General features: G+C 26.8%; 1 protein-coding gene across 1 annotated transcript, besides 3 other annotated features; it reads right to left on the bottom strand.

Moving 5' to 3' along the window:
• Positions 1-2,317: 2,317 nt before the first annotated feature.
• Positions 2,318-2,354: a mobile genetic element.
• Positions 2,355-3,529: 1,175 nt separating this feature from the next.
• Positions 3,530-3,567: a mobile genetic element.
• Positions 3,568-9,540: 5,973 nt separating this feature from the next.
• Positions 9,541-10,616: a mobile genetic element.
• Positions 10,617-10,840: 224 nt separating this feature from the next.
• Positions 10,841-12,192, bottom strand: TVAGG3_1082170 (glycosyltransferase family; the record flags this gene model as incomplete). Its single annotated transcript, XM_051256716.1, has 1 exon — positions 10,944-12,140. The coding sequence occupies one exon, from the start codon at positions 12,138-12,140 to the stop codon at positions 10,944-10,946; it is 1,197 nt and encodes a 398-aa protein (XP_051076074.1).
• Positions 12,193-12,837: the final 645 nt, after the last annotated feature.

The raw sequence follows: 12,837 nt of genomic DNA, 5'->3' as shown, positions 1-12,837 counted from the left end.
TTGTAGTGTTTTGGTCGTTGGCTCTTGCACAGTCTCTCAGATTTTCAAATTTTTTTTTCAACACTATCTTGTTTCGCTCTCAGAAAGCTATCCTACAAAGACATCGAAGCTTACTCAACACAGCATGAAGCAGTTTCTAATACACAATCTTACTAGTGGTGTTTCGGTCGCCAGCGCTCTCATAGGGGTGCTGATTTCAAAAACCACTACTTCAAATTATTCAACAATACTCAATGCAGCATGAAGCAGCTACTACTGCTGTATCTTACTTGTAGTGTTTTGGTCGTTGGCTCTTGCACAGTCTCTCAGATTTTCAAATTTTTTTTTTCAACACTATCTTGTTTCGCTCTCAGAAAGCTATCCTACAAAGACATCGAAGCTTACTCAACACAGCATGAAGCAGTTTCTAATACACAATCTTACTAGTGGTGTTTCGGTCGCCAGCGCTCTCATAGGGGTGCTGATTTCAAAAACCACTACTTCAAATTATTCAACAATACTCAATGCAGCATGAAGCAGCTACTACTGCTGTATCTTACTTGTAGTGTTTTGGTCGTTGGCTCTTGCACAGTCTCTCAGATTTTCAAATTTTTTTTTCAACACTATCTTGTTTCGCTCTCAGAAAGCTATCCTACAAAGACATCGAAGCTTACTCAACACAGCATGAAGCAGTTTCTAATACACAATCTTACTAGTGGTGTTTCGGTCGCCAGCGCTCTCATAGGGGTGCTGATTTCAAAAACCACTACTTCAAATTATTCAACAATACTCAATGCAGCATGAAGCAGCTACTACTGCTGTATCTTACTTGTAGTGTTTTGGTCGTTGGCTCTTGCACAGTCTCTCAGATTTTCAAATTTTTTTTTCAACACTATCTTGTTTCGCTCTCAGAAAGCTATCCTACAAAGACATCGAAGCTTACTCAACACAGCATGAAGCAGTTTCTAATACACAATCTTACTAGTGGTGTTTCGGTCGCCAGCGCTCTCATAGGGGTGCTGATTTCAAAAACCACTACTTCAAATTATTCAACAATACTCAATGCAGCATGAAGCAGCTACTACTGCTGTATCTTACTTGTAGTGTTTTGGTCGTTGGCTCTTGCACAGTCTCTCAGATTTTCAAATTTTTTTTTCAACACTATCTTGTTTCGCTCTCAGAAAGCTATCCTACAAAGACATCGAAGCTTACTCAACACAGCATGAAGCAGTTTCTAATACACAATCTTACTAGTGGTGTTTCGGTCGCCAGCGCTCTCATAGGGGTGCTGATTTCAAAAACCACTACTTCAAATTATTCAACAATACTCAATGCAGCATGAAGCAGCTACTACTGCTGTATCTTACTGGTACTGTTCTTCGCTTCTTACTATCAACTCTAAAACTAGTTTGATGTATTATTTATTCAATATTAACCTTAATTATTTACAATTCTCACTTTTTTCATTTTTTAAATGAATCAATCCGTTCCTGCACCCCTTGCTGATACAAAACAATATATTGATTTCATTCATTATCTTCAATATGGAGTTCAAGCAGAGATGCGTGCTAACTGCAATTATCGGAAAGATTCGCATTTGAATTCAGATGGAGTAACAATTATTAGACATTACTGTAGATGGGGAAGTTGTAGTGCTAACTTTACCTTTGAAATGAAATCTAATCAATACAGATTTGTAAATGGACATCATTTTCATAATCATGTTGGTGAACCACCGTCTTTTAAATATATAAATATATACATATATAAATATATACATATATAAATATATACATATATAAATATATACATATATATATATACATATATACATATATAAATATATACATATATAAATATATAAATATATACATATATAAATATATACATATATAAATATATACATATATAAATATATACATATATAAATATATACATATATAAATATATACATATATAAATATATACATATATAAATATATACATATATAAATATATACATATATAAATATATACATATATAAATATATACATATATAAATATATACATATATAAATATATACATATATAAATATATACATATATAAATATATACATATATAAATATATACATATATAAATATATACATATATAAATATATACATATATAAATATATACATATATAAATATATACATATATAAATATATACATATATAAATATATACATATATAAATATATACATATATAAATATATACATATATAAATATATACATATATAAATATATACATATATAAATATATACATATATAAATATATACATATATAAATATATACATATATAAATATATACTGTAATAAACAGAAATTCATCAAAAGTAACAGCTCTCAATTTTTTGACATTTGTAAATTCTAAATTGAATGAGAAAAATGAAATAATACTAAGCATAATACAATATTCTAGTTTTAATTATAATTAGGAAAAAGTTAGTTTTGAGAGTACTTTTCATAGGCATATAGAATGAAATCTTCTGAAAAATAATATCACATAAACTCATATTATTTTCTAATATATAACTATTTTATATAAAAATCAAATTCAATGATCTTAAAAGCGAAGGATAAACCTCAAAATTTACGAATATAATGAGTGGGAATATAATGCTTATCTATCATAAAACCATATGAAATATTAATTTTTGCTTTACGCCTAATTTTTGACGACAATTAGCAAAAATGTTAAATGTTAACACTCAGTCCATTTGAATATGAAAAATAAAATTGACTTTGATTAAATGTTTTTATTTATCATGCAATTCTTCTTGCGACCAAAGATTTGAATAAAAGTTCAAAAAATAAGATAGCTTAAAAAATAATATACGGTAGTGTTTACTAATAGATGAATAGTATATAAATTCTATTAAAATGGATTTGATCCAAAAAAAATATATAAAATTTGATCATAAATAAAATCGTTTTAAATTACTTCTTCATTTAAATTATAACAATTATTTTTGGTTTTATATTTTTTCCCCATTATATTCTTGTGGAAAAGTGACAAATAGCAACTTTGACCCTCTCTCCTACCGTATATTATTTTTTAAGCTATCTTTTTTTTGAAATTTTATTCAAATCTTTGGTCGCAAGAAGAATTGCATGATAAATAAAAACATTTAATCAAAGTCAATTTTATTTTTCATATTCAAATGGACTGAGTGTTAACATTTAACATTTTTGCTAATTGTCGTCAAAAATTAGGCGTAAAGCAAAAATTAATATTTCATATGGTTTTATGATAGATAAGCATTATATTCCCACTCATTATATTCGTAAATTTTGAGGTTTATCCTTCGCTTTTAAGATCATTGAATTTGATTTTTATATAAAATAGTTATATATTAGAAAATAATATGAGTTTATGTGATATTATTTTTCAGAAGATTTTGTGTTCTTCTTCAAAATTTTATTTTTTTATTAAAAAGAATCTTTACAAAATATATATTTACTTTAATTAATATTTAAAAACGTGCTCTATCAAAAGTTCCAAAAATTCAATAGTTTAGCTTTTCTGAGGTGTCACTTTTGATGAATTTCTGTTTACAACAATACATATATAAATATATACATATATAAATATATACATATATAAATATATACATATATAAATATATAAATATATACATATATAAATATATACATATATAAATATATACATATATAAATATATACATATATATAAATATATACATATATAAATATATACATATATAAATATTACATATATAAATATATACATATATAAATATATACATATATAAATATATACATATATAAATATATACATATATAAATATATACATATATAAATATATACATATATAAATATATACATATATAAATATATACATATATAAATATATACATATATAAATATATACATATATAAATATATACATATATAAATATATACATATATAAATATATACATATATAAATATATACATATATAAATATATACATATATAAATATACATATATAAATATATACATATATAAATATATACATATTAAATAAACTATATAATATATACATATATAATATACATATATAAATATACATATTAAATATACATATATAAATATACATATATAAAATACAATATAATATACATATATAAATATACATATATAAATATACATATATAAATATACATATATAAATATACATATAAATATACATATATAATATAATATAATATACATATATAAATATACATATATAAATATACATATATAAATATACATATATAAATATACATATATAAATATACATATATAAATATACATATATAAATATATACTATATAAATATACATATATAAATATACATATATAAAATATAATATATAATATACATATATAAATATACATATATAAATATACATATATAAATATACACATATATACAATATATACATATATAAATATATATATAAATATACATATATAAATATACATATATAAATATTACATATATAAATATACATATATAAATATAAAGGTAGTCTCACGAAAATACGTTATTTTCCCGATGCCTTGGAAGCAGCTTTGCAGGTTACCCGTAAGGTAACCAGTAGAAGTTTCTGAGCAAGGATGAAGAAGATTAAAGAGCCTTTTTATTGCAAACGCTATATTTGTAAGTGTCTTTGTAGAACTTCTCATAAATTCAAAGATTTCCAAAAACGAATTTTTCGATTTTGATATAATAAATGATATTTAAACAAATTATAGATGTGTTTGCAATTAAAAAAATCCGAGTTAACTACAATATCTTCAATTTTTGTCGTTCACTTTTTCATGTCATACTGATAGCAAGAATACTCACCCAATTTGGTTACACTTCATGATAGTTTGAAGTAAAAAAATGCCACAGTTTTTTTTATTTGATATCGTTATCTAAATTTTGTACAGAAATGAAATAAATTATAATATGAAACGTGTGTTATTATGCTTGTTGGGAAACAATCCAATACTTATGTCTGAATGAAATGATTATTTCTACGAGATTTTCATATTCAGCTAATAATGCTATCAAAATCAAATAACAATAAAAAGTTATTTTGTACATAATGTAACTTAATCTTTAATACTATATAGAACTTCGAAATACGACTAAAAGGTGCGAGTTACGCGTTAAATACCTTTTTTTCGATCGAAACTTGAAAGTGAGGATAACTCAATGGGTAGGGGTATGGGTTCGACTTTTTCTATTGGGCAACTATTTTTTTCTTTTCATTGTTTCAGCATTTTTTTATGCGATTATGCATAATTATTTGATTTCCTATATATTCAATAATAAATTTGTTCCGAACTCTTAACAAATAAATAAATTTTTAGAATATTTAAATTTATAGCTCCCTACATTAATATAAAGTGTTCGAATAGTTCATATATAGTTTCTTTAAAATAATTTGTTTCATTTTAAATTGGTTTGGCACAATGCTTGACATAACATGCACAAAGCTATGCCATTTTAAAATATGTATATCAATCAAGCCGATTAAGTCCATCCTAAACGAAAATCATCGATACTCATGAATTTATGATAGTCGTTCTTGATATAATTGCGCGTTTTAAAAAATGCTTACTTTTGAACACAGAACTTATCTATCCATATTTATCAATGAAAGTTTATAAGATGCATTAATGACAAAACCTTACTTTATCAATTATAATCTTATCGTAAATTTCAAACTACAATACTGTGGGGCAAATATTAAATAACCACTATGTTGCGGATTTTATGTAAGTCTGCAAACTGTAAAATGTAATTAAACACAAATAAAAAAAAAATGTAAATTTTAATCGAGAAATTTAGCAATCTTGAAAGCCTTGATCGGCATCTTTTACAAGATGTCAGTAATGCATATTCAATAACTATGAAAATCTAGCCAAGCATGGATTTTTTTCGAAAAAAAATTGTATTAAATTTCATTTTTCATTCTTTATACAAGTTTTAACCTTTGGTGCAATTATATCCTATCGCAAATGCATTATTGACGTTATTACTTGGATACTTCTTCATAACGCTAAATCTTCAAATTAGTTATGTGTTTGTTACTAATAGAAGTTGGAAAGGTATTAAAAAAGGAAATGTTAATAAATATACATGTTTAATTAAAAAACAAACAAGAATAAATTAAATAATTTTATTTCTTAGGAAAGTCTAAGTTTTGTAATAGATAAATTGCTTTTTGTGTCTCTTCTTCATCAATTTCTGGATGTTGATTCTCAGGTGGCGGACTAATTAAAACATCATGGGCAATATCAAACCATTGTTTTAGTTCGTTGGCAGAAGGAAAATGATCTTCTTGTATTGGCGTTATTAATGATTGAAAATCATCAGTTGATTCTGCATTTTGGGAATTTTCCAAATTTTCATTTGGAAAATTTGAATTTTGAGATATTGTTTAAGCACTCAGATCTCATTTTTAAAATATCTGCACCAAATTCTTACATCTGATAATTTTCATGTGTAACCAATGTTTCCCAATCCATTTGCCATACCCTACTAATCGCAAATTCATTCCCTTTAATTTTGTATTAAATTTAAATTCCAATCTTAATTTCTACATTATTTATGCTAACCCTTTAAATTTTGTTCTTATTTATTCACCCTCAGATACAAATTTATTTAGAATGTATTCCTCTGAGGTCTATATTTGTATTCGAAAATAAAATCTTTAAAACTCTCTAAGTTATCATTTTCTCTTCAGATATCTAATATTTTTCTAATGACATAACTACTTTGGACGCATATCCAAATTCCAAAAAAAATATGGAAAAAATAAAAATGAAATTGAAAAATACAATTTTTGATATGTAAAAAGAGATTTTGAAAAAAATTGGGAAAAAGAGTATCTAATAAAATTGTTTGAGATCTATGTAGACATAGTTTTTACATTAAAAAATCAATAATATTGAAATTGATCTGAATATATCTTTTTTTTTTAAGTTTGAATGCATTAATCTCAAAGCATTTGATAAAATACTGGTTTTATTTCAAAATTCTAAATAATTTGTAATTAGATCTTTATGATGTAATTTAATTTTAAACAAGTACAGATAAAGAGAATCATAATAAAGGTGATCTATATTGCTTAAGTAAAATTGAGTATAATAGATCGATCTTAGCAACAAGATCTGAGGAAGTAGATTTGAGAGTCGAGAGTTTAGATCTTAGCAACAATATCTGAGGAAGTAGATCTTAGCAACAAGATCTGAGGAAGTAGATTTGAGAGTCGAGAGTTTGGATCTTAGCAACAATATCTGAGGAAGTAGATCTTAGCAACAAGATCTGAGGAAGTAGATTTGAGAGTCGAGAGTTTAGATCTTAGCAACAAGATCTGAGGAAGTAGATTTGAGAGTCGAGAGTTTAGATCTTAGCAACAAGATCTGAGGAAGTAGATTTGAGAGTCGAGAGTTTAGATCTTAGCAACAAGATCTGAGGAAGTAGATTTGAGAGTCGAGAGTTTAGATCTTAGCAACAAGATCTGAGGAAGTAGATTTGAGAGTCGAGAGTTTAGATCTTAGCAACAAGATCTGAGGAAGTAGATTTGAGAGTCGAGAGTTTGGATCTTAGCAACAAGATCTGAGGAAGTAGATTTGTAGAGAGTTTGGATCTTAGCAACAAGATCTGAGGAAGTAGATCTTAGCAACAAGATCTGAGAAAGTAGATTTGAGAGTCGAGAGTTTGGATCTTAGCAACAAAGATTGAGAGGAAGTAGATCTTAGCAACAAGATCTGAGGAAGTAGATCTTAGCAACAATATCTGAGGAAGTAGATCTGAGCAACAAGATCTGAGGAAATAGATTTGAGAGTCGAGAGTTTGGATCTTAGCAACAAGATCTGAGGAAGTAGATTTGAGAGTCGAGAGTTTGGATCTTAGCAACAAGATCTGAGGAAGTAGATTTGAGAGTCGAGAGTTTGGATCTTAGCAACTAGATCTGAGAGTTTTATCATTTCCGGCATATTGGGCCGAAAAGGAGTGATCCGCGTAAGTATGAAAAAAAGTGAATTTTGTTGTATGGTGTTTTTTATTATATCCGTTTCTCTCACAATTTTCAATAAATATTATTGTTCAAACGGAAATATAAATAAACAATTCAAAAATAAAAATGTAAATGTAAATTGAAAATGTATTATAAACATGCTACAAAGCGTATATTTTAAACTTAAAGGAAAAATGAAATTCGTAAAAATGAGCATGATGTTTGATAAGGGAGTTTTAATTTTTTTTCAAAAAAATTAAGGAACTTAAATTGAGATTATCAGGCTATGTAGTGAGTATTTTTACGATCTGACTGCAGAAATCGAATCAGCGAGACCCGAAGATTCATATTCCGCCGGAAAAATAGGGTTTCGAGGCGTAGATAGGGATAAAAAGATGCTTTAAGAAGATCTCAGTAGAAATATGGTTTATAAGAGGATATAGGTCAGGATATAAGATTATGAAAATTGAAGAAGTGAATTATCAAGATGTATTTATGAGTAAACTATATTGTTTTAAGCTATCTAAATCTGTTTTGATATAAATTAAAGCGTATACTTATGCAAAATGCGAAATTTAAATTAATACTTTTTTTTTGCTATTTGGACACAAAGCTAACAATCCATCCAATAAATGACGTATACCTAGCGAGATGAAGCATTTTAACATGAAAGACAAGAAAATCTGATTACTTGTGTTGAAAGTTTCTGTATTTCGTCTTCTTCCAAACACAGCGTTCAGATGCAGAAGAAAATGCAGCCGTAATGACGCAAAAAGACACTAAAATAAATTAGAGAATTTCTGTAAAGTTTTTACTGAGCTTTGTTATTGAACCCGAATTTGTTGCTGAGTGACAGGATATTAAATCTACGACATTCATGAGTAATTGTTATCAATTTGTCAATAAATTATGTTGAAGATGGTTTAAATGTCTTCGAAGGCATGAAATTAGATCCTAAATCTGTTTGAGTTAATAAAAGAGAACAAATGTTGAAAGAGTTGTCATATTGCCTACAAAATTTTCAAACATTTGCATTGAGACAATGTGAAAAAATGATGTCCAAAATACCTTTACTAAAATATTTTTAATTTGAATCATAACAAGGAAAAACAATAATGGCAGAATAAGAAAAAAAACAAAGATGTTATGATTTGAACAGTTGCCTTTTAGATTCAAAAAGAGCATAGTGTTCCGAACCCCTAGACTACCTTCCTTTCTGATAAAAAGCTGAATAATTAGTATTTAATGAATTCTCCAGCTTGGGGATTTGCGGCTTTTCCAAAATCTGTTATGATAGTTCTATATAGCAATTGATATATAATATGTTTTTTATAATCAAATAATTTTTTAGTCCAGATAAATTTTTTAAAATTTCAAAGTCTTTCCATTCTACTAACGCTCTTCACATCCATATTCTTTACCATATATGTAATATAACGCCTTATTTTAATTCCCATGTTTACGATTTATTTGTCGAAAAACTGTCTTGCCCATTAACATCTCGGAAAAATTTTCGACTTTTTGAATGAGAAAGGGACAGACTAGCCCATTGTCACTTTTTAATTTAGCAAATGAACGCTTATGGAGTGGAGTTTTTGGGTAAATCTGATTTGCTTATAAATGAAATAAAATCAAAAGAAACCATATTGGCATTATATTATGCAAAAATAAATGATCTTACTTAGTACTTTTAAAGTTAATTTCAGAAAAAATTTGACACAATGGTATCCGGCACATACAAGTGGTGTACAACCAAAATATAAGTTAGTTTAAACATATATTGCTATATCTCATGATCTTACTTAGTACTTTTAAAGTTAATTTCAGAAAAAATTTGACACAATGGTATCCGGCACATACAAGTGGTGTACAACCAAAATATAAGTTAGTTTAAACATATATTGCTATATCTCATGATCTTACTTAGTACTTTTAAAGTTAATTTCAGAAAAAATTTGACACAATGGTATCCGGCACATACAAGTGGTGTACAACCAAAATATAAGTTAGTTTAAACATATATTGCTATATCTCATGATCTTACTTAGTACTTTTAAAGTTAATTTCAGAAAAAATTTGACACAATGGTATCCGGCACATACAAGTGGTGTACAACCAAATCTTCGACTCGATGAACTTGTCATCGAGTTATATTCCAGTGTTGTTCCTTCATTCCTGATTAAGTTGCAAATTAAAGGTCTGGATTCAGAGAGAAGTGTTAAAGTTATCAAAAAAGTCACAAGAGATTTCGAAGAAATGACACAATTTAAAAAAGTCGAATGCATCAGTATGCTTGAAGCTGTTCAGAAAGGTCTGAAAAATGATACACTTGATCCCAACATTGTTTACTCAACATTAAAAATATTATTGCAAAGAAAACATTTGATTTAATAAACATTTAATTTATTATAATTAATTTTTTATTACAGTATAGTAAAAAATGCTATAAATAAATTATTATATTTTATTAAAATGTGACTTTTAATAGTAAGTGAATAAAATAAATCAGGAATTGGGAAAGAAATAAGGTTAATTAAAAATAATGAAAATTACAAGTTTAAGGTTAATGAAAAAGTGACAATGGGCGAGTTTGTCCCCCACTCGAAATTATATTAATGTTTTTAATATTCTTATATCAAAAGGATTAAAGTTCATTAAGAGAAAAACAATTCTTCTTCTTCAATCTATTGGCGCATTTATTTCTACACGCCAATAAGGAAGGGAAAATTATAAGACACCATGGTGTCTTCAAAACGCTAATTTTTGATATTTTTAACAACCCTAGCTATATAACATATATTAAAAAGTGAAATTAATATAGATTTTTTGTAATATAGTAAAAAAGACACCACAAATCTCAAATATGTACGATGGTATTTATAAATTACGTAAAAACAATCTCGAATCCTCATATTTTCGACACACTACTTCTACTTTAATAAATGAAATTCCGAAATATTTGGCCATTCGTGATGTTCCGTAACATATAGTGCAATATTTATAGCTTTATATGTTTTGGTGATATTAATATATTGAGGAGATTTTTCTCTAAAAGAAAATTTAGGTTCTGTAACTACTATTGAATAAAGGTTGCATACAATTTCTTGAACGGTGACAGCAAAATTAAAACTAGGAGGACAGATTTGAACGACACAAGTAAATGGATGCATATAAATACTTCGAATTAGATTGCTTCCTGTAGATCCAACCAACACTCTTAAAGATGCATGGATTTTTGCAATTTCAAGCGTAGTGTTTGTAATATCTGGAACATACATAAATTGTATTGATTCATTAAGATTTTTTGAAAAATTAATAATTTCGTTCAAATTAGCAATCACACGTGTAGGACCTCTTCTTTTGTGCAATCCTACATATAAGGGCTGGATTTTAGTTAAATTAAAATACTTCCTTACTACAATTGACAAATTTCCTAAACAAGGGCCATAATAACCACCATGAGTTCTTGGATCGCAAACTGTATAAAGATCACGACAAAATACAAATTGATCACAGGTTAAGTATATAATTCGATCCTCAAAATCAAGTACTCTGACTAATTCTTCACACATGCTTCTGTTTCCTTGAACAACAATATACGATTTTTTCCTAATTTCAGCAGGGATTAATTGTGAAGGAGCCATTATTTCATTGATAAAATGCCCATATATTGCAGTATATAAATGCCCTATAGCAACAACACTTTCATACTCCCCAACTATGGTTCCATTAAAAAAAGGTGAAACAGTCAAATTGTTTCTGTCTCCTATGTCATAATAATATTTAAGAGTACATATTGCGTTGTCACCTGATACAAACATATTTCTCCCATGAATAACAGTTGAATGAAAATGTTGAATGTCATTATACTCTGGTGTTTGAGGTAAGAAACCGTTATTAGCGAACGTGTTTAGCGTTGTATCATTCTCATATAAAAGCAACATTTTTGTTTTAGGAGGGTTGAATGTTTCGTTGTATTTGCATATGATCTCAAAATCTGGAAAGAAAGAAAATACTTTTTTAGAGAGCTTGATTTCACTGTAAGTAGAAAATAATTCAATATCAAGACGAATCAATGCAGTTTGAACGCGGATAATGAAATTTGTTATTGTCATAATTATTAACATTGAAATCGCGATATGCAGCTTTGAATGAGTGCGATTTAGATTAGTTATCATATTTTGGTTCTCAAATTTTGCAAATTACCTCAGACTTTTCAGAGGATTGAGTGGCAACTCAATCCTCTGAAATAGTCTGTGGTAATTTTTAGTCTCTACACTATTTCAATATAAGCTCCATTTTTAAACAGTTTTTAAAAATCGAGCATTGAAAAGTGTGATGAGACTTTAAAATTACAAATTTTATAACTTTAAATGGTCAAACACAACTGTATATTAGCTTCTAGAAAAAGGAATAAAATAAGAAATTCACACAAATTTGTGAGAACTCATTTAACTTTTTGAAAACTTCGATGCTTGAATTTTTTCCTCAATCAAAAAATGTTTTCTCACGAAATTTTTGATTAGAGATTTAATATGAAGAATTTGATTAATACTATATTAACTTAACGAATAACGGTTTTTTAAAAATTAGGGCAAAATTTAATAGGATAATATTGATCATTTAAATCACCCATCATTAAATATTTTTTTCTCACTCTTTTTGTATTTCAAAGTATCGTTAGATTTTCCGGAAAATATTTAATTGGTATTGTTATAAGAATCATAACAAAAAAAGTATTATACTATTGACTTGCTTCAAATTTTCAAAGTATCTCAAATTATATTTTCTCTCTCTATTTTATTTTGACTAATAATAAACCGT

The sequence above is a fragment of the Trichomonas vaginalis genome, assembly GCF_026262505.1.
Source record: "Trichomonas vaginalis G3 chromosome Unknown ctg_156, whole genome shotgun sequence".
Classification (NCBI taxonomy): Eukaryota; Parabasalia; order Trichomonadida; family Trichomonadidae; genus Trichomonas; species Trichomonas vaginalis.
The sequence above is the reverse complement of the archived record's forward strand: the minus strand, read 5'-3'. Positions and strand labels throughout refer to the sequence as shown.